This window comes from Thamnophis elegans, chromosome 2, assembly GCF_009769535.1.
Source record: "Thamnophis elegans isolate rThaEle1 chromosome 2, rThaEle1.pri, whole genome shotgun sequence".
Classification (NCBI taxonomy): domain Eukaryota; kingdom Metazoa; phylum Chordata; class Lepidosauria; order Squamata; family Colubridae; genus Thamnophis; species Thamnophis elegans.
The window spans coordinates 160,915,568-160,936,891 of NC_045542.1; the positions used below are offsets into that span (position 1 = coordinate 160,915,568).

At 44.2% G+C, this 21,324-nt stretch overlaps 2 protein-coding genes across 3 annotated transcripts; both read right to left on the bottom strand.

Moving 5' to 3' along the window:
• Positions 1 to 4,805: 4,805 nt before the first annotated feature.
• Positions 4,806 to 19,774, bottom strand: LOC116504536 (gastrula zinc finger protein XlCGF58.1-like). Of its 2 annotated transcripts, none has more exons than XM_032211597.1 (2): positions 19,640 to 19,774; positions 4,806 to 7,153 (listed from the first exon to the last, which is right to left on the bottom strand). In XM_032211597.1, exon 2 carries the CDS (start codon positions 7,079 to 7,081, stop codon positions 4,988 to 4,990), a length of 2,094 nt encoding a protein of 697 aa, XP_032067488.1. In that variant the 5' UTR covers positions 7,082 to 7,153; positions 19,640 to 19,774; the 3' UTR covers positions 4,806 to 4,987. The 2 variants fall into 2 exon arrangements, with proteins under 2 accessions (XP_032067488.1, XP_032067487.1); XM_032211596.1 differs by lacking the exon at positions 19,640 to 19,774 and adding an exon at positions 8,900 to 9,495.
• On the bottom strand, positions 15,066 to 17,348 carry LOC116502484 (zinc finger protein 845-like). Its single transcript, XM_032208364.1, has 2 exons — positions 16,256 to 17,348; positions 15,066 to 16,196 (listed from the first exon to the last, which is right to left on the bottom strand). Exons 1-2 carry the CDS (start codon positions 17,346 to 17,348, stop codon positions 15,256 to 15,258), a joined length of 2,034 nt encoding a protein of 677 aa, XP_032064255.1. The 3' UTR covers positions 15,066 to 15,255.
• Positions 19,775 to 21,324: the final 1,550 nt, after the last annotated feature.

Sequence of the window (21,324 nt, forward strand, 5' to 3'; positions counted from 1 at the left end):
TCTCTAAGCGATTTACAGCGTCAGCCTACTGCACCCCCCGCCCCCAACAATCTGGGTCTTCATTTTACCCATCTTGGAAGGATGGAAGGCTGAGTCAACCTTGATCACGGTGAGATTCAAACTTCCCAATTGCAGGCAGCTGGCAGTCAGCAGCAGGAGCCTGCAGTACTGTGGGAAGTTAGCACCCACCCTTCTCTTAGAAAAATGAAATATTATAAGAAATATTTAAAAGGCAGAATATTTTATTTCCCTGGATGAGAAACATGTTTTAGGCAGGAAACAGATTCACTCTTAGTAGCCCCCACTGTCCTCAATAGCCCACAGCAGATGTCAGCACTTGAGAGAGAAAGAGATAGTTGGCTCTATTCATAGGCAAATGCCCTCACTTAAGATCCAACAAAGGTAGGATTAGCCCTCTATCTATCTCACCACACGGGACCTGGGAAGATTACATCACCCAGCAAGGCTCAACCAAGCCTGGGACTCAGGACTGCCCTAGAGAGTTGCCCCTGCATGGCTCTATGGGAGTCTGACAACCAATCAGAATACAAGCTCAAATTCAAAAAGTGGGGGCATAAAACTCAGGCACTCTCAGCATCTCTCCCCTTTTTTCCTTCTACACCCAACATCTTCAAGGCATGTGGTCCTGTCCACCATTAAAGCCATCTTTCCAAACAGCCTCCATGAGGGAGGAAGAGAAGGAGAGAAGGTAGGAAGGAGAAGAAAAAGGGTAGGAGTAGGGAAGAGGTAAGGGAAGGAAGAAGGGGACGGAGACAATGAAGTAGAGAAGGAAGGGAGGGAGAAAAGAAAGACAAAACGAGGTGGTGTCTTAGCAGGTGCGAAGGATGGTAAACAAAGCATTTTAAACTATACCTTATAACCTTCCAAATGGAATAATAATAATATAAGAATGGCAAAGAAAAAGAATAATTATGTGAATGTATATCTATAATCTGTATGTAAGAGAATAAATGACAGTAAAAATATAAAGCATAATATAGGTAAATAATATTTGGTCATAAGTAGCTAAGTTTAAATAAATAAAGAAATGTACATAAAAATGGATAACGAATAAGGAGATTATGAATGAAAGATAGAAATGTATAGAAGGGAAAACACTAACTGCAAAGAAACCGATTCGGAACTGCTGTATGATATGCGATGGGACTTATTGTTCCTATGTTGTTTTTAAGTTATGTGTTTGTTTTTGTTGATGTGCTTATGTGTTTAAAATAAATAAAAAATTATCACCAAACAGCCTCCATGTTTCCAGTGAGTCTTTCTCCCCACTTGGAGCTGAACCCAGAAGGACATTTCTTCCAATAGGGGAAGAACAGCACTCTAACCACTGTGCCATCGTGGCTCAAGTTCGTTAGGTGACCGTCAGCAGTTCATTTAGTGACCGTCCAAAGTTACAACGGCGCAGATAAAAGGGACTTGCGATCCTTTTTTTCACACTTAACGACCGTTTCAGCGTACTCGTGGTCACAGGATCAGAATTCAGACATTTAGCAACTGACTCAAATTTATGACGGTTGCAGTGTCCACGTGATTCCCTTTTGCAACCTTCCGATCAGCAAATTCAATGGGGAAACCAGATTCGTGTAACTACTGTTTTATCGACTGTAGTGATTCATTTAACAACTGTGGCAAGAAAGGTTGTAAAATGGGGGATGGGGGGAGAATTCACTTAACATACATCCCACTTAGCAACAGAAATGTTGGGCTCAATTGTGGTCATACAACGAGGACTACCTGTCCCGGTCCTTCAAAGAATGAAAAATGGACCTTTGGGCCTTTTCCTTCTTCCTGTTTGGAAGATTTTGTTGCTGGCTCATCCTTCTGATCTTTTGTTCAAAGTGTTTCTGGCAAATCATAAAAACCTCATTCACAATCTGTATGGTTTAACATCTCCCTTGAAGTTTTAACTGAGTTTCCCTCCCCTTCACCTTCTTTTATGAATCTCTTGTCCACAGAGATGGGAAAAACTCCTGGCTGTGAAAATTCTTATCTACCAGGAAAATATTTTAAAATAAATTCAACTCTTTCCAGTAGTTACCTATCCTGCAACTGAAGGCATAAACATGGAGGTAAGGATCAATAAAAAAAAATCTATTAAGGGCAACCACTTTTCCTCTTAAGCAAGTACGAAAATCCAACCAAAGACACAAGAATGTAAGGATTAAGTAACAATGTTCTATATATCAAAGACTGCGGGGATGTTTAAATCACAGGTTTTTATTGCTTAGACTTATTGAACATCTGAGTAATTTACACTTGCTTCAAATTTCTTTGCTACAAATACAGACTGTGAAGAAGCTTGTTTTTTATGCCAACAAATCTATCCTTCCTTCCTTTCCTTCCTCTCTCACTCCTCCTTCTTTCCTTCCCTTTGACCTACCTTGTCTTTTTTTTCTTTCTCCTCCCTTCCTTTCTCCTTTCTCTCTCCTTCCTTCCTTCTTTCCTCCCTTCCTTTCTTTCTCTCTCCAGCCTGTCTGCCGGCCTTCCTGATCTCTTTCTACTTTTTTTTTTGCTACCCACCATTCCTACAGGCAAATCTGAGTGGCTTACAAACTTTAAGCATGCCCCTTTCTGCTGGCAAAGAGGATATGGGCCAATCACAATGGGGTAGAGTGGTTCCTGAGACAGCCTGGACCAATGCCATGAAGGGCATTAAAGGTAATAACCAACCTCTTGAATTGCACCCAGAAGCAAATCAGCATCCATAGAGCAGTGGTTTCATACAGGACACTCTAGGTGGGGCCCAACGCCTTGTCTGCTCCCCACATCCTACACCCACTATAGCTTTTGACTTGTTCTCCAAAGGGAGCCCCCACACATAGCAGTAGTCCAAGAGTGAGATGCCCTTTAGCAAGACTCTCTTCAGAGTCTTTCCATGTGTGAATGTGAGAATACTGGTAGTCCTCGGCTTATAACAATTCGTTTAGCGACTGTTCAAAGTTTACAACAGCACTGACAAAAGTGACTTACCGCACATTTTTCACACAATGACTGCAGCAACCCAGCATAGTTGTGTGATCAAAAACCAGATACTGGGCAACTTGTTCCTATTTATGACGGTCGCAATGTGCTGGCGTGATGTGATCTCCTTTTGCGACCTTCTGACCTGCAAGTTGAGAAGCCATATTCACTTAACAACCATGTTACTAACGTACTCAACTGCGGTGATTCACTTAACAATGATGGCAAGAAAGGTCGTAAAATGGGGCAAAACTCACTTAAATGTTTCACTTAGCAACATAAACTTTGGGCTCAGTTGTGGTCATAACTTGAGGACTACCTGTACAAATTAAGGGCCGGAGGGGATTGTGACATTTCTTTTTTTTAAATATATATATAAATTTTTATTTTAAACACATAAACACATCAACAAAAACAAACACATGACTTAAAACAACATAGGAACAATAAGTTCCATCGTATATCATACCGCAGTTCCGAATCGGTTTCTTTGCAGTTAGTGTTTTCCCTTCTATACATTTCTATCTTGCGTTCATAATCTCCTTATTCGTTATCCATTTTTATGTACAATTCTTTATTTATTTATACTTAGCTATTTATAACCAAATATTGTTTACCTATATTGTACCTATATTCTTACTGTCTTTTATTCTCTTACATACACTTATAGGTATACATTCACATATTTATTCTTTTTCTTTGCCATTCGTATACTATTGTTATTCCATTTAGAAGGTTATAAGGTACAGTTTGCTTTGTTTACCATCCCTAGCGTCTGTTGTAACACCACCTTATTTTCTCTTTCTTTTCTTTTCTCTCTCCCTTCCTTCTCTACTTCCTTCCTTCCTCCTCCTTCCCCTTCTTTCTTCTTACCTCTCCCCTACTCTTACCTTCTCTCTTCCCCTTCCTACCCTCTCTCCTTCTTTCTCTCCCTTCCTCCCTCCTCTCCTTCTCTTTCTCTCCCTTCCACCCTCCTCTCCTTTCCCTTCCTTCTTCCCTCCCTTCTCTCCTTCCTTCCTCCTCTCCTTCCTTCTTCCCTCTCTTTCTTTTTCTATTGTTATAGGTGTCTCTTTCAAATCTCAATTTATGTTTTCTTGGGGATGGTATTTCCACAAACTCATATAGTTTCATATCATTCCCTTTGTTCTCTTTCGTTCTATAGTCTATATGCCAGCTATCGTCCTGGATTGATTTCACCATTCTTAACCCTCTTATTTTATTAAACATCTGGGCTCTTTTTTTTTTTTTTTTTTGGTGCATTCAGTCCATTCAAGTTTATTGAGATAATTGTTATTTCTTGATCCATCTTTAACTGGGGTTGGTTTTTTTTTACTTCTAGTTTGTATCTGACTTTTCCCTCTCGCGCGTTCCTTCTCTGCTCTCTCTCTTTCTTGCCTCTGTTCTTCTCTCCTGTTTCTTTCGTTATCTTCTGATGTTTCTTCCTCTTGACCTCTATTTTCTAATTCCTCTTTGCTTCCTTGTTCTATTTCCCTCTTGCAGTATTCTTCATAGAATTTCTGTGCTTCTTCTATATTCTCTATCATATCTTTTTCCTTGCGAAGATACCAGGAGCCAAGATGGCGCAGTGGTTAAATGCAGCACTGCAGGCTACTTCAGCTGACTGCAGTTCTGCAGTTCGGCTGTTCAAATCTCACCGGCTCAGGGTTGACTCAGCCTTCCATCCTTCCGAGGTGGGTAAAATGAGGACCTGGATTGTTGTTGGGGGCAATATGCTGACTCTGTAAACCGCTTGGAGAGGGCTGAAAGCCCTATGAAGCGGTATATAAGTCTAACTATTGCTATTGCTATACCAGAACCCCTCTGGTACCAACCATCTGTACATTATTCTGTTTTTATTTAACTGGTTTGTTAAAAATTGGTACTGCCTACGTTGTTGCCGAATTCTCCGTGGAATCTGCATAGCATCATGGTGGTGGGCGCGCCCGCGCACCCTCCGCTTGTGCTCCCCCCCGTTTTTGGCACGCGATGGGAAAAAGTTTAGCCATCACTTCTGTCGGTGAACATTTAGGTGTCTACTAAGGGATGATGTATGACGGAAGTTGATTCCACACTCGATGCACTTATAAGGCTTTTCCCCCGAGTGAACAAACCGATGCACATAAAGTCCTTGCTGTTGAGTAAAACATTTCCCACACTCCCAACATGTATATGGCTTCTCCCCTGTGTGGATTCTCTGATGGACACGGAGTGCTCCCTTACGAGCAAAACATTTCCCACATTCCGGGCACTTTTCCTTTTTCAGACCGTTGTGTGTTATCTTATGACTCCAAAGAGATGAATTGTGATTGAAACGCATCCCACACTCTGAGCATTGATAAGGCTTTATCCCTGTGTGTATATGCTCGTGGATCCGGAGTTCGGACTTGCGGGAAAAATCCTTGCCACATTTCCCACACTTGTGAGGTTTCTCTCCCGTGTGAACGATCTCGTGCTTTTTAAGGTATACTTTGTGAGCAAAATATTTCCCACAGGCCAGGCATTTGTGAGGTTTTTCTGCAGTGTGAGTGACCTGATGGATCAAAAGGTGGGCTTTCTCGTAAAAAGATTTACTGCATTCCGAGCATGTAAAGGGCTTCTCTTCTGCCGTCTCTATACCTTTCTTAAGGGACGTCGCTCCTATGTGCTTTCTGCGATTGTGTTTTCTAAGATTTGACAAATAAGCAAAGGCTGCCCCGCACTCTAAACATTTGTGATCTTTCCCTCCTTTGTGAACTTGCCCGTGACGTTTGAGGCCTCCTCTGGTATGAAAAAACCTCCCACACTCGATGCACTGAAAGGACTTTTCCCGCAAGTGTATCTGAAAGTCTGAATGGCACGTAAAGCCCTTCCTGCACTCCCCACACCAGTGAGGTTTCTCATTCGTGTGAAATTTCTCATGGTTCCGGAGATATTCTTTGAGAGTAAAAGATTTCCCACATTCCTGACACTGATGAGGTTTTTGTCCGGTATGAATTTGCTGATGCTTCAAAAGATTTGCTTTTCTACCAAAGTATTTGCCGCAGTCGGGGCATTTATGGGGGGTTACTCCGGTGTGCATGATGCAGTGGTTTCTTAAGGACGACGAATAAGCAAAGGCTGCCCCACAGTCTAAACATTTGTAATCTTTTTCTCCTTTGTGAATTTTCACGTGACGTTTGAGGCCTCCTTTTGTAAGAAAGAACCTCCCACACTCGATGCACTGAAAGGACTTTTCCTGGGAATGAATCATCTGGTGTTGCAACAGGCTTCCCTTTGCAACGAAGGATTTCCCACACTCTGTGCACTTGTACAGTTTCACCCCTGTGTGGGCATCCTGGTGCGCACGAAGATAGGAGTTGGAGGCAAAGCTTTTCCCACACTCCTCACATGTATGGCGTTTCTTTCCTGGGTGCCGTTTCTGGTGTCTGCAAAGTGATGAAAAATACGTAAATTGTTTCTCACATTCGGAGCATTGATAGGGTCTGTTGCCAGTGTGAATTCTCCAATGTCGTATCAGGAAGGCCTGGGTGGAAAAACATTTCCCGCATTCTGGGCACTCTTCATTTTTCTCCCTTCGGTTTCTTTTCTTGCGACTCCGAAGAGTTGATCGCTCGGCATTTTCCCCCCCGCACGGATTATAAGACTTGGTTTCTTTGTGAACTTCCTCGTGGAGCCAAAGTTGTGACTTCTGAGCGAAGGCCTTCTCGCATTGGCCGCACTTGTAACGTTTCTCTCCTGTGTGGATTTGCTGATGTTGAAGCAGCTCTGACCTCTGAGAAAAGCCCATTCTTTTCCACCACTTCAGGCATTCCTGGGGTCTCTTTCCCTGGTGGATTCGCTGATGGGCTCCAAGGTCCGAGCCTTTAGCAAAACGGTCTCCACACTCTCCGCATTTGTAAGGCTTCAGTCCAGGGTGGCTCCGGAGATGTTTGGCAAAGCTCCACACTCCAGGAAAGGATTTCCCACAAAGGAAACACAGGTGGGATCCATTCCCCGTATGCAGCTTCTGGTGGATGAAAAGGAGGGAACGGTAAGCAAAGGATTTCCCACAATGGGAGCATTCAAAGAGTCTCTCCTGATTCCTTCGGTTGACGCATTTCCGCTCTTGCATAGTTTCCATAGTGGCTCACTTGCGGTTCCTTGTAACCAGAGACTATTTGCGAGCAAAACTGCAGGTTTTTCCTGGCCGCACCTGAGGACAAAAGAAAAAGAAGTGAGGACATATATTTGCTCTCCTTCAGCTCCCAAAACAGGTAGGAGACTTTTTACATGAGATTTCCTCTCAGCCAAATCAAAGCAATGCTGGGATCCTCCCTGTGGAGCTGACCCGAGATCCCTCCTTTCCCCTTCTTAGCAAAATCCCTGTTAGCCTCCCCCGCCCCCAATTTGCCTAACTGAACTGGGATGGTCTCTGCCTTTTCCTCTCTCTCGGTTGGGGGCAAGGAGTTAATGAAGATGAGGGACCCACTGCAAGGACACACAAATACCCCCTTGACATGCATATGTCAGATGGTTCCATATATGTAGACTGAATGGGACTGAATGCTAGTTTTTAGGAATGGAGATTTGGTAGCCATTCAGAAAGACTGGGGCAATCTATTCATCAGCTAACGGATAAGCAACTCAATTAGGTGAGCCAGAGCTGACAAGATTAGCTCAGATAAACACCTAGGATTTGCATTTCCCCTTTTGCCTGTAAAGGCAGCCATGACCCCTACATGACCCCCACAGGCACCTGGCAACAGCCTTTAGAATATTAAAGGACATGTTCTTGCACAGGAAGAGGCATCTCAATCAACCTCCAATGGAGACCCCAAGGAATGTATAAACGCTCATTTATCTCAACCCCATTTTGTCAGCCATCCCAGAAACATTGTTTTCACTAAGTTTCTGGAAAACCAGATAAGCAGAGGCCTTCTTACCTGCAGCCAGCCTCCATTTTATTTCCAACATCTTTCTCCCGGCTTCAATACCCCAAATAAGGTACCCAAACCTAATCTACATATCAAAAGATAAGGCCTGCAAACACAGAGTTAATTAAATTAGGCCTCCCAGAGGAACTGCATGTTTGTTGCAGAAAATAACAGAATCAAGGAGAAGTTTATTGGCAGCCAGGTTCAGAAAAGGAAGTCAAAGGCAAGCATGCAACTTCCGAAGAACTCTTCCCATGGAAGGAGGCATTCTTATACGTTCTCAAAAGCAGCACAACACGGAAACACTTAGCCCATTTCTGACTGGTTACGTTGAGGAGAGAAGCCTTAGAAGCAGATACTGTCTTGCTTCCCCTTTTGTCTGGGCCAAAGGTATGAAGCTCTCGTCTCATAATGGCTTTGTAAGAACTTTAGCTGAACTCCCTGTGGTTTTGGGCTTTTGACATTTCCTGTTTTTGTACACGTCTTAAAAGCAGGCCTTTATATCTTCTTTCTGCCACGTCTCACTTTTATATTTTAATTCACATTTTATCCTGCTTTATGTTGACAAATGTGTCTGGCGATCCTGAAGTCTGAGTCCCTTAATTTTCTGCAACACTACTGTACCCCATTTCTCTGCAGCATGTCCCTCAAGGCAAACTCATTTTGTTTCTAGGGACAAATGTTTCTTCCAGCTGTCTGGATCTCTTTTTCATTTATTCTTGGGCAACCTTGGCTCGAATTGGAACTTCAAACAAGTCTTCTGACAGATGAGAAATGTTTTCAAAGGGAAAACCTGGAGAGTCCAGTTGCATTTTGGAAAAGAAGCACCTGTGGATGGGACGGACCATAAAGAGACCTTCTGGGAGCAACTTCCCCAAAGCTCCTTCCCGGATCTCCACGGGGAGTCTCGGCCGGGAGAGGGGGATCCTCCCCCTTTGCACCCCTCGAGGGAAGGGAGGGTGCCGCTCCCTGCAGGCAACGCGGATGCTGAGCCTCCTCAAGCAAAGGCGGGGATGAAGCCTTACCTGGCCGAAGCGGGGACCTAGAAGCCTCCTCCGAGGGATCCAGCGCGGATCTTCAAGGGATCGTTTAAGATCTGGGAAGAATTCAGGGGACCAGCGGGAAGAGCAGTGAAGAAGAGAGCAGCTGCGGGGGCGGGGCTTCGGGCCTCCCCTCGGTAGCCACGCCCCTCGGCAATTAGCTCTTGGGCTGCCTTTCCCTCCCGTGACGATTGGCCAGAAGGGAGAAGATTGGCTCCGCCCCCGAACGTCCTAGCGGGATTTCGCTTCGGGGGCGCCTTCTTCATGCAAATGAGGCGAGGCGGAAGGAACGTTCCACTTTGAGCGTTCGAGAGGGGGGGAAGTTGTAGTCTGCGGCTGCCGCAGAGGCTGCCTCCCCCGCGGGGGCTGAAAGGTGGATTCTTCCTATAAGTGGAGCTTTTACCCCGCAAAGAGAAACGTAGCTCCGATTTCTACATTTTTGTTTGAAAGTTCTGGCTGGATCGTTTGGAAAATCCTGACTTGGTTTGCCTGCTTGGAAGAGGCTCAATGCAGATAGTCCTCGATTTATAGCAATAGCACTTAGATTTATATAGCGCTTTACACTGCTTCCCAGCCCTCTCTAAGCGATTTACAGCGTCAGCCTACTGCACCCCCCGCCCCCAACAATCTGGGTCTTCATTTTACCCATCTTGGAAGGATGGAAGGCTGAGTCAACCTTGATCACGGTGAGATTCAAACTTCCCAATTGCAGGCAGCTGGCAGTCAGCAGCAGGAGCCTGCAGTACTGTGGGAAGTTAGCACCCACCCTTCTCTTAGAAAAATGAAATATTATAAGAAATATTTAAAAGGCAGAATATTTTATTTCCCTGGATGAGAAACATGTTTTAGGCAGGAAACAGATTCACTCTTAGTAGCCCCCACTGTCCTCAATAGCCCACAGCAGATGTCAGCACTTGAGAGAGAAAGAGATAGTTGGCTCTATTCATAGGCAAATGCCCTCACTTAAGATCCAACAACGGTAGGATTAGCCCTCTATCTATCTCACCACATGGGACCTGGGAAGATTACATCACCCAGCAAGGCTCAACCAAGCCTGGGACTCAGGACTGCCCTAGAGAGTTGCCCCTGCATGGCTCTATGGGAGTCTGACAACCAATCAGAATACAAGCTCAAATTCAAAAAGTGGGGGCATAAAACTCAGGCACTCTCAGCATCTCTCCCCTTTTTTCCTTCTACACCCAACATCTTCAAGGCATGTGGTCCTGTCCACCATTAAAGCCATCTTTCCAAACAGCCTCCATGAGGGAGGAAGAGAAGGAGAGAAGGTAGGAAGGAGAAGAAAAAGGGTAGGAGTAGGGAAGAGGTAAGGGAAGGAAGAAGGGGACGGAGACAATGAAGTAGAGAAGGAAGGGAGGGAGAAAAGAAAGACAAAACGAGGTGGTGTCTTAGCAGGTGCGAAGGATGGTAAACAAAGCATTTTAAACTATACCTTATAACCTTCCAAATGGAATAATAATAATATAAGAATGGCAAAGAAAAAGAATAATTATGTGAATGTATATCTATAATCTGTATGTAAGAGAATAAATGACAGTAAAAATATAAAGCATAATATAGGTAAATAATATTTGGTCATAAGTAGCTAAGTTTAAATAAATAAAGAAATGTACATAAAAATGGATAACGAATAAGGAGATTATGAATGAAAGATAGAAATGTATAGAAGGGAAAACACTAACTGCAAAGAAACCGATTCGGAACTGCTGTATGATATGCGATGGAACTTATTGTTCCTATGTTGTTTTTAAGTTATGTGTTTGTTTTTGTTGATGTGCTTATGTGTTTAAAATAAATAAAAAATTATCACCAAACAGCCTCCATGTTTTTTAGAGATTTAGAGAGATTTAGAGATTTTATTAATATTTGTAGGCCGCCCTTTTCCCTGAGGGGACTCAGGGCGGCTCACATAAAATCGGGGAAGGGGAGATACAGACATTAAGATAAGACATATAATAAAATAATAAACAACATACATTCATCATTCGGGAGGGGAACTATCCTTGTCCCCAGGCCTGACGGGCGAGCCAGTTCTTCAAGGCTGTGCGGAAGGCCTGGACGGTGGCGAGGGTGCGAATCTCTACGGGGAGCTCGTTCCAAAGGGTCGGGGCTACTACTGAGAAGGCCCTCCTCCTTGTAGTTGCCAGCCGACACTGGCTGGCCGATGGTATACGGAGGAGGCCTAATCTATGTGATCTTATTGGTCGCAGGGATGTAATTGGCAGAAGGCGGTCTCTCAAGTATCCAGATCCACTGCCATGTAGGGCTTTATGGGTGACTAATAGCACCTTGAAGCGCATCCGGAGATCGACAGGTAGCCAGCGCAGCTCGCGGAGGATAGGTGTTATGCGGGTGAACCGAGGTGCACCCACAATCACTCGCGCGGCCGCATTCTGTACTAGCTGAAGTCGCCGGATGCTCTTCAAGGGCAGCCCCATGTAGAGCACGTTGCAGTATTCCAGCCTAGAGGTCACAAGGGCCCGGGTGACTGTTGTGAGAGCCTCCCGATTCAGGTAGGGTCGCAACTGGCGCACCAGGCGAACCTGGGCGAATGCCCCCCTGGTCACAGCCATTAAATGGTGGTCAAACGATAGCTGTGAGTCCAGGAGGACTCCCATGTTTCCAGTGAGTCTTTCTCCCCACTTGGAGCTGAACCCAGAAGGACATTTCTTCCAATAGGGGAAGAACAGCACTCTAACCACTGTGCCATCGTGGCTCAAGTTCGTTAGGTGACCGTCAGCAGTTCATTTAGTGACCGTCCAAAGTTACAACGGCGCAGATAAAAGGGACTTGCGATCCTTTTTTTCACACTTAACGACCGTTTCAGCGTACTCGTGGTCACAGGATCAGAATTCAGACATTTAGCAACTGACTCAAATTTATGACGGTTGCAGTGTCCACGTGATTCCCTTTTGCAACCTTCCGATCAGCAAATTCAATGGGGAAACCAGATTCGCGTAACTACTGTTTTATCGACTGTAGTGATTCATTTAACAACTGTGGCAAGAAAGGTTGTAAAATGGGGGATGGGGGGAGAATTCACTTAACATACATCCCACTTAGCAACAGAAATGTTGGGCTCAATTGTGGTCATACATCGAGGACTACCTGTCCCGGTCCTTCAAAGAATGAAAAATGGACCTTTGGGCCTTTTCCTTCTTCCTGTTTGGAAGATTTTGTTGCTGGCTCATCCTTCTGATCTTTTGTTCAAAGTGTTTCTGGCAAATCATAAAAACCTCATTCACAATCTGTATGGTTTAACATCTCCCTTGAAGTTTTAACTGAGTTTCCCTCCCCTTCACCTTCTTTTATGAATCTCTTGTCCACAGAGATGGGAAAAACTCCTGGCTGTGAAAATTCTTATCTACCAGGAAAATATTTTAAAATAAATTCAACTCTTTCCAGTAGTTACCTATCCTGCAACTGAAGGCATAAACATGGAGGTAAGGATCAATAAAAAAAAATCTATTAAGGGCAACCACTTTTCCTCTTAAGCAAGTACGAAAATCCAACCAAAGACACAAGAATGTAAGGATTAAGTAACAATGTTCTATATATCAAAGACTGCGGGGATGTTTAAATCACAGTTTTTTATTGCTTAGACTTATTGAACATCTGAGTACTTGCTTCAAATTTCTTTGCTACAAATACAGACTGTGAAGAAGCTTGTTTTTTATGCCAACAAATCTATCCTTCCTTCCTTTCCTTCCTCTCTCACTCCTCCTTCTTTCCTTCCCTTTGACCTACCTTGTCTTTTTTTTCTTTCTCCTCCCTTCCTTTCTCCTTTCTCTCTCCTTCCTTCCTTCTTTCCTCCCTTCCTTTCTTTCTCTCTCCAGCCTGTCTGCCGGCCTTCCTGATCTCTTTCTACTTTTTTTTTTGCTACCCACCATTCCTACAGGCAAATCTGAGTGGCTTACAAACTTTAAGCATGCCCCTTTCTGCTGGCAAAGAGGATATGGGCCAATCACAATGGGGTAGAGTGGTTCCTGAGACAGCCTGGACCAATGCCATGAAGGGCATTAAAGGTAATAACCAACCTCTTGAATTGCACCCAGAAGCAAACCAGCATCCATAGAGCAGTGGTTTCATACAGGACACTCTAGGTGGGGCCCAACGCCTTGTCTGCTCCCCACATCCTACACCCACTATAGCTTTTGACTTGTTCTCCAAAGGGAGCCCCCACACATAGCAGTAGTCCAAGAGTGAGATGCCCTTTAGCAAGACTCTCTTCAGAGTCTTTCCATGTGTGAATGTGAGAATACTGGTAGTCCTCGGCTTATAACAATTCGTTTAGCGACTGTTCAAAGTTTACAACAGCACTGACAAAAGTGACTTACCGCACATTTTTCACACAATGACTGCAGCAACCCAGCATAGTTGTGTGATCAAAAACCAGATACTGGGCAACTTGTTCCTATTTATGACGGTCGCAATGTGCTGGCGTGATGTGATCTCCTTTTGCGACCTTCTGACCTGCAAGTTGAGAAGCCATATTCACTTAACAACCATGTTACTAACGTACTCAACTGCGGTGATTCACTTAACAATGATGGCAAGAAAGGTCGTAAAATGGGGCAAAACTCACTTAAATGTTTCACTTAGCAACATAAACTTTGGGCTCAGTTGTGGTCATAACTTGAGGACTACCTGTACAAATTAAGGGCCGGAGGGGATTGTGACATTTCTTTTTTTTAAATATATATATAAATTTTTATTTTAAACACATAAACACATCAACAAAAACAAACACATGACTTAAAACAACATAGGAACAATAAGTTCCATCGTATATCATACCGCAGTTCCGAATCGGTTTCTTTGCAGTTAGTGTTTTCCCTTCTATACATTTCTATCTTGCGTTCATAATCTCCTTATTCGTTATCCATTTTTATGTACAATTCTTTATTTATTTATACTTAGCTATTTATAACCAAATATTGTTTACCTATATTGTACCTATATTCTTACTGTCTTTTATTCTCTTACATACACTTATAGGTATACATTCACATATTTATTCTTTTCTTTGCCATTCGTATACTATTGTTATTCCATTTAGAAGGTTATAAGGTACAGTTTGCTTTGTTTACCATCCCTAGCGTCTGTTGTAACACCACCTTATTTTCTCTTTCTTTTCTTTTCTCTCTCCCTTCCTTCTCTACTTCCTTCCTTCCTCCTCCTTCCCCTTCTTTCTTCTTACCTCTCCCCTACTCTTACCTTCTCTCTTCCCCTTCCTACCCTCTCTCCTTCTTTCTCTCCCTTCCTCCCTCCTCTCCTTCTCTTTCTCTCCCTTCCACCCTCCTCTCCTTTCCCTTCCTTCTTCCCTCCCTTCTCTCCTTCCTTCCTCCTCTCCTTCCTTCTTCCCTCTCTTTCTTTTTCTATTGTTATAGGTGTCTCTTTCAAATCTCAATTTATGTTTTCTTGGGGATGGTATTTCCACAAACTCATATAGTTTCATATCATTCCCTTTGTTCTCTTTCGTTCTATAGTCTATATGCCAGCTATCGTCCTGGATTGATTTCACCATTCTTAACCCTCTTATTTTATTAAACATCTGGGCTCTTTTTTTTTTTTTTGGTGCATTCAGTCCATTCAAGTTTATTGAGATAATTGTTATTTCTTGATCCATCTTTAACTGGGGTTGGTTTTTTTTACTTCTAGTTTGTATCTGACTTTTCCCTCTCGCGCGTTCCTTCTCTGCTCTCTCTCTTTCTTGCCTCTGTTCTTCTCTCCTGTTTCTTTCGTTATCTTCTGATGTTTCTTCCTCTTGACCTCTATTTTCTAATTCCTCTTTGCTTCCTTGTTCTATTTCCCTCTTGCAGTATTCTTCATAGAATTTCTGTGCTTCTTCTATATTCTCTATCATATCTTTTTCCTTGCGAAGATACCAGGAGCCAAGATGGCGCAGTGGTTAAATGCAGCACTGCAGGCTACTTCAGCTGACTGCAGTTCTGCAGTTCGGCTGTTCAAATCTCACCGGCTCAGGGTTGACTCAGCCTTCCATCCTTCCGAGGTGGGTAAAATGAGGACCCGGATTGTTGTTGGGGGCAATATGCTGACTCTGTAAACCGCTTGGAGAGGGCTGAAAGCCCTATGAAGCGGTATATAAGTCTAACTATTGCTATTGCTATACCAGAACCCCTCTGGTACCAACCATCTGTACATTATTCTGTTTTTATTTGGTTTGTTAAAAATTGGTACTGCCTACGTTGTTGCCGAATTCTCCGTGGAATCTGCATAGCATCATGGTGGTGGGCGCGCCCGCGCACCCTCCGCTTGTGCTCCCCCCCGTTTTTGGCACGCGATGGGAAAAAGTTTAGCCATCACTTCTGTCGGTGAACATTTAGGTGTCTACTAAGGGATGATGTATGACGGAAGTTGATTCCACACTCGATGCACTTATAAGGCTTTTCCCCCGAGTGAACAAACCGATGCACATAAAGTCCTTGCTGTTGAGTAAAACATTTCCCACACTCCCAACATGTATATGGCTTCTCCCCTGTGTGGATTCTCTGATGGACACGGAGTGCTCCCTTACGAGCAAAACATTTCCCACATTCCGGGCACTTTTCCTTTTTCAGACCGTTGTGTGTTATCTTATGACTCCAAAGAGATGAATTGTGATTGAAACGCATCCCACACTCTGAGCATTGATAAGGCTTTATCCCTGTGTGTATATGCTCGTGGATCCGGAGTTCGGACTTGCGGGAAAAATCCTTGCCACATTTCCCACACTTGTGAGGTTTCTCTCCCGTGTGAACGATCTCGTGCTTTTTAAGGTATACTTTGTGAGCAAAATATTTCCCACAGGCCAGGCATTTGTGAGGTTTTTCTGCAGTGTGAGTGACCTGATGGATCAAAAGGTGGGCTTTCTCGTAAAAAGATTTACTGCATTCCGAGCATGTAAAGGGCTTCTCTTCTGCCGTCTCTATACCTTTCTTAAGGGACGTCGCTCCTATGTGCTTTCTGCGATTGTGTTTTCTAAGATTTGACAAATAAGCAAAGGCTGCCCCGCACTCTAAACATTTGTGATCTTTCCCTCCTTTGTGAACTTGCCCGTGACGTTTGAGGCCTCCTCTGGTATGAAAAAACCTCCCACACTCGATGCACTGAAAGGACTTTTCCCGCAAGTGTATCTGAAAGTCTGAATGGCACGTAAAGCCCTTCCTGCACTCCCCACACCAGTGAGGTTTCTCATTCGTGTGAAATTTCTCATGGTTCCGGAGATATTCTTTGAGAGTAAAGATTTCCCACATTCCTGACACTGATGAGGTTTTTGTCCGGTATGAATTTGCTGATGCTTCAAAAGATTTGCTTTTCTACCAAAGTATTTGCCGCAGTCGGGGCATTTATGGGGGGTTACTCCGGTGTGCATGATGCAGTGGTTTCTTAAGGACGACGAATAAGCAAAGGCTGCCCCACAGTCTAAACATTTGTAATCTTTTTCTCCTTTGTGAATTTTCACGTGACGTTTGAGGCCTCCTTTTGTAAGAAAGAACCTCCCACACTCGATGCACTGAAAGGACTTTTCCTGGGAATGAATCATCTGGTGTTGCAACAGGCTTCCCTTTGCAACGAAGGATTTCCCACACTCTGTGCACTTGTACAGTTTCACCCCTGTGTGGGCATCCTGGTGCGCACGAAGATAGGAGTTGGAGGCAAAGCTTTTCCCACACTCCTCACATGTATGGCGTTTCTTTCCTGGGTGCCGTTTCTGGTGTCTGCAAAGTGATGAAAAATACGTAAATTGTTTCTCACAGTCGGAGCATTGATAGGGTCTGTTGCCAGTGTGAATTCTCCAATGTCGTATCAGGAAGGCCTGGGTGGAAAAACATTTCCCGCATTCTGGGCACTCTTCATTTTTCTCCCTTCGGTTTCTTTTCTTGCGACTCCGAAGAGTTGATCGCTCGGCATTTTCCCCCCCGCACGGATTATAAGACTTGGTTTCTTTGTGAACTTCCTCGTGGAGCCAAAGTTGTGACTTCTGAGCGAAGGCCTTCTCGCATTGGCCGCACTTGTAACGTTTCTCTCCTGTGTGGATTTGCTGATGTTGAAGCAGCTCTGACCTCGGAGAAAAGCCCATTCTTTTCCACCACTTCAGGCATTCCTGGGGTCTCTTTCCCTGGTGGATTCGCTGATGGGCTCCAAGGTCCGAGCCTTTAGCAAAACGGTCCCCACACTCTCCGCATTTGTAAGGCTTCAGTCCAGGGTGGCTCCGGAGATGTTTGGCAAAGCTCCACACTCCAGGAAAGGATTTCCCACAAAGGAAACACAGGTGGGATCCATTCCCCGTGTGCAGCTTCTGGTGGATGAAAAGGAGGGAACGGTAAGCAAAGGATTTCCCACAATGGGAGCATTCAAAGAGCCTCTCCTGATTCCTTCGGTTGACGCATTTCCCCCCTTCCATAGTTTCCATAGTGGCTCACTTGCAGTTCCTTGTAACCAGAGACTATTTGCGAGCAAAACTGCAGGTTTTTCCTGGCTGCACCTGAGGACAAAAGAAAAAGAAGTGAGGACATATATTTGCTCTCCTTCAGCTCCCAAAACAGGTAGGAGGCCCCTTACATGAGTTCTGGGTGGATCCCAGAGCTTCAATTTCCTCTCCTCCCTGTGGAGCTGACCTGAGATTCCCCTTTCCCCTTCTTAGCAAGAGGGGAGGGATAGCCCACAAAATCCCTGTTAGCCTCCCCCCCCGCCCCCAATTTGCCTAACTGAACTGGGATGATCTCTGCCTTTTCCTTTCTCTCGGTTGGGCGCAGGGGGTTGATGAAGATGAGAGACCCACTGCAAGGACACACAAATACCCCCTAAACTTGCATATGTCAGATGGTTCCATATATGTAGACTGAATGGGACTGAATGCTGGTTTTTACGAATGGAGATTTAGTAGCCATTCAGAAAGACTGGGGCAATCTATTCATCAGCTAACGGATAAGCAACTCAATTAGGTGAGCCAGAGCTGACAAGATTAGTGTTGCAGACAATAACAAGACTTAGATGTCTCGGGATCAAGGAGAGGTTTATTGGTAGCCAGGTTCAGAAAACTAGTCAAAGGCTAGCATGCAACTTCTGAACAACCCTTATCATCGAAGAAACACATTCTTATACATTCTCAAAAGCAGCGTAACACGGAAACGCTTAACTCATTTCTTATTGGTTACCTTGAGGAAAGAAGCCTTATAAGTAGATATTGTCTTACTTCTCCTTTTGTCTTGGGACACAGGTACTACTGACTACGTGTCTCTGTAAGAACTTTAGCTGAACTCTGTTGTTTTGGGCATTTGACATAAGAACTTTTACTGGAACTTTTACTGGACTCTGTGGTTTGACATTTACATTTCCCGAGTTCAAGTTTCCCGTGTTCAACCTTCCTGTCTCAAAGATGTTTTTTTGTACCTTACAAAACGCAAAGATAAAAATGACTAAAGGTCATTTAGTCTGACCCCGAACCATTTCACTTTACATCCAAATCTCACTTTACGTCCTGCCTTAATAGCTCAGATAAACACTAGGATTTGCATTTCCCCTTTTGCCCGTAAAGGCAGCCATGACCCCTACATGACCCCTACATTGGAATATTAAAGGACATGTTCTTGCACAGGAAGAGGCATCTCAATCAACCACCAATGGAGATCCCAAGGAATGAATAAACGACCCTCTATCTCAACCCCATTGTGTCAGCCACCCCAGAAACACACTGTTTTCACTGAAGTTTCTGGAAAACCAGATAAGCAGAGGCCTTCTTTCCTGCAGCCAGCCTCCATTTTATTTCCAACATCTTTCTCCCGGCTTCAATACCCCAAATAAGGTACCCAAACCTAATCTACATATCAAAAGATAAGGCCTGCAAACACAGAGTTAATTAAATTGTACACGTCTTAAAAGCAGGTCTTTATATCTTCTTTCTGCCACGTCTCACTTTTATATTTTAATTCACATTTTATCCTGCTTTATGTTGACAAATGTGTCTGGAGATTCTCCGTCATCCGGGTCATGGTTGTCCCAAAGAGGCTTTTTTTCAAGAGGCAACTGGGCTTCCTTGTGTGTTTTTTCCCCTCCTTTGAAGTCCTTTCACTTCTCATCCAAGAAGCTTTAGCTGAGAACATAAGAAGCATCTTGGATGAGAAGCGGGACATCTTCAAAGAAAAAACAGGAAGTGTCAGTTGCCTCTTGAAAAAGAACCTTTGGGTGTTTGCAAGAAGAAACATAACACACACACACACAACACACAAACATCACCCTAGAATCAGCAGTAGACATATCCCGGACCAGCTCCCCTTCTAAAAATCTGCTACTGTAGCCCATTTCTCTGCAGCCTGTCCCTAAAGGCAAACTCATTTTGTTTCTAGGAATAAATGTTTCTTCCAGCTGCCTGGATCTCATTTTCATTTATTCTTGGGCAACCTTGGCTCGAATTGGAACTCCAAACAAGTCTTCTGACAGAGGAGAAGGGAAACGTTTTCAAAGGGAAAAACCTGGAGAGTCCAGTTGCATTTAGGAAAAGAAGCACCTGTGGATGGGACGGACCACAAAGAGACCTTCTGGGAGCAACGTCCCCAAAGCTCCTTCCCGGATCTCCACGGGGAGCCTCGGCCGGGAGAGGGAGATCCTTCCCCTTTGCACCCCTCGAGGGAAGGGAGGGTGCCGTTCCCTGCAGGCAACGCGGATGCTGAGCCTCCTCAAACAAAGGCGGGGATGAAGCCTTACCTGGCCGAAGCGAGGACCTACAAGCCTCCTCCGAGGGATCCAGTGCCGATCTTCAAGGGATCGTTTAAGATCTGGGAAGGATCCGGGGACCAGGCGGAAGAGCAGCGAAGAAGAGAGCAGCTGCGGGGGCGGGGCTTCGGGCCTCCCCTCGGGATCCTCCTCCTCCAGGTAGCCACGCCCCTCGGCAATTAGCTCTTGGGTTGCCTTTCCCTCCCGTGACGATTGGCCAGAAGGGAAAAGACTGGCTCCGCCCCCGAACGTCCCAGCGGGATTTTCCTTCGAGGGTGCCTTCTTCATGCAAATGAGGCGAGGCGGAAGGAACGTTCCACTTTGAGCGTTCGAGGGAGGGGGGAGTTGTAGTCAGCGGACTGCCGCAGAGGCTGCCTCCCCAGTGGGGGCTGAAAGGTGGATTCTTCCTATAAGAGGAGCTTTTCCCCGCAAGGAGAAACATAGCTCCGATTTTACATTTCTGCTTGAAAGTTCTGGCTGGATCGTTTGGAAAAATCTGACGGGAGATCAATAAACCACAATAATAAGATAATACGATTCTGTTGTATAATATGATGTTATATATTTGAATGACATTGCATGTCAAGTGGTGGTGATCCCTGCTCGACCAATAAGGATTTCCATGAAATTTGGTGTGAACATGCACGCAGTCAAGAGTTACTTGTGCTGATGCAATACTTGTGGAGATATAGTCATTTGTTTGATCCCATATTTTTGGCCAATTTTGCTCAAAATTATCTAAATGGAGATAATTTCATGAGATCTGATCTGATCATGAGATCATATATTGTTTTGTAGAGCTCAAAAAGATGGCCAAGTTTTATTTCTCTCAACAAAATATTGCAGGAGATCTTATGTCTCAAAGTTGTTGAACCTCCAGAGTCATACTGTAGAAGTTGAGTCTCTCTGGTGAGGCAGGACATAAAGGATATAAAAGATTGCTTTTAGATGTGTAGAAGAACAAAGAAATGGAAAATGCCAAATCTCAAGTTCAGACATATGATTAACCACAAACGCACTGCTGGAAACTTAGGTGCTTTTTTGCAAGACACCTGTGACCTCGATCAACGATAGGGCGGCAAAATATTTAGCTTCTTTAGCATAGCAACAGAGGGCTATAAATCATGTAGCCAATCAATGCTAACATGTTACATTTCCGTGTTTTACTGCTTTTGAAGAATATATAACCACTTGCTTTTCCATTCAGATGTTGCTTTGGCTATATTGCTCTGAATCTTTGCGCAAATAAAAAGCAACTTCTTTTGATTCCGAGGTCTAAGTCTCATGATTTTCTGCAACAGCGGGAGTTTTAGAACCTAGGTTATAACTTTCAGTTATTATTGTCCACCTCAGAATGGCAAGAAAACTTCTCTATCATTGTCCACCATGCTTTCTCTCAATCTTTTGGATGTACAGAGACTCTCACCGTCATTGGCAATTTCAAGAAACATTAAAATGTCAAAAGTAATGTAATGAGAGGATTGGATTTTGCCCACAAAGAAAGAAAAATATTTGAGCCCACTGCTATGTTTCTTTTAACTCAGGGCCACGTTTCACTGTGTAGCTTATAAACAATTTGTAGGGCCCTCAGTGGGTCCTTTCTCCTGGTGACACTTTAATTTTGTTTCATTCCCCCTTAATGAGTGAGCGTACTTGAACCCTTCAGATCTGCAGCC

What these genes read in the sequence shown, in the direction of transcription:
- LOC116504536 (XM_032211597.1), bottom strand. Translation starts at nt 7,081, where the DNA reads ATGGAAACTATGCAAGAGCGGAAATGCGTCAACCGAAGGAATCAGGAG.
- LOC116502484 (XM_032208364.1), bottom strand. Translation starts at nt 17,348, where the DNA reads ATGGAAACTATGGAAGGGGGGAAATGCGTCAACCGAAGGAATCAGGAG. An exon ending in CGACTGCGGCAAATACTTTG is followed by an intron (nt 16,197 to 16,255) that starts GTAGAAAAGCAA and finishes AAACCTCATCAG; the next exon opens with TGTCAGGAATGTGGGAAATC.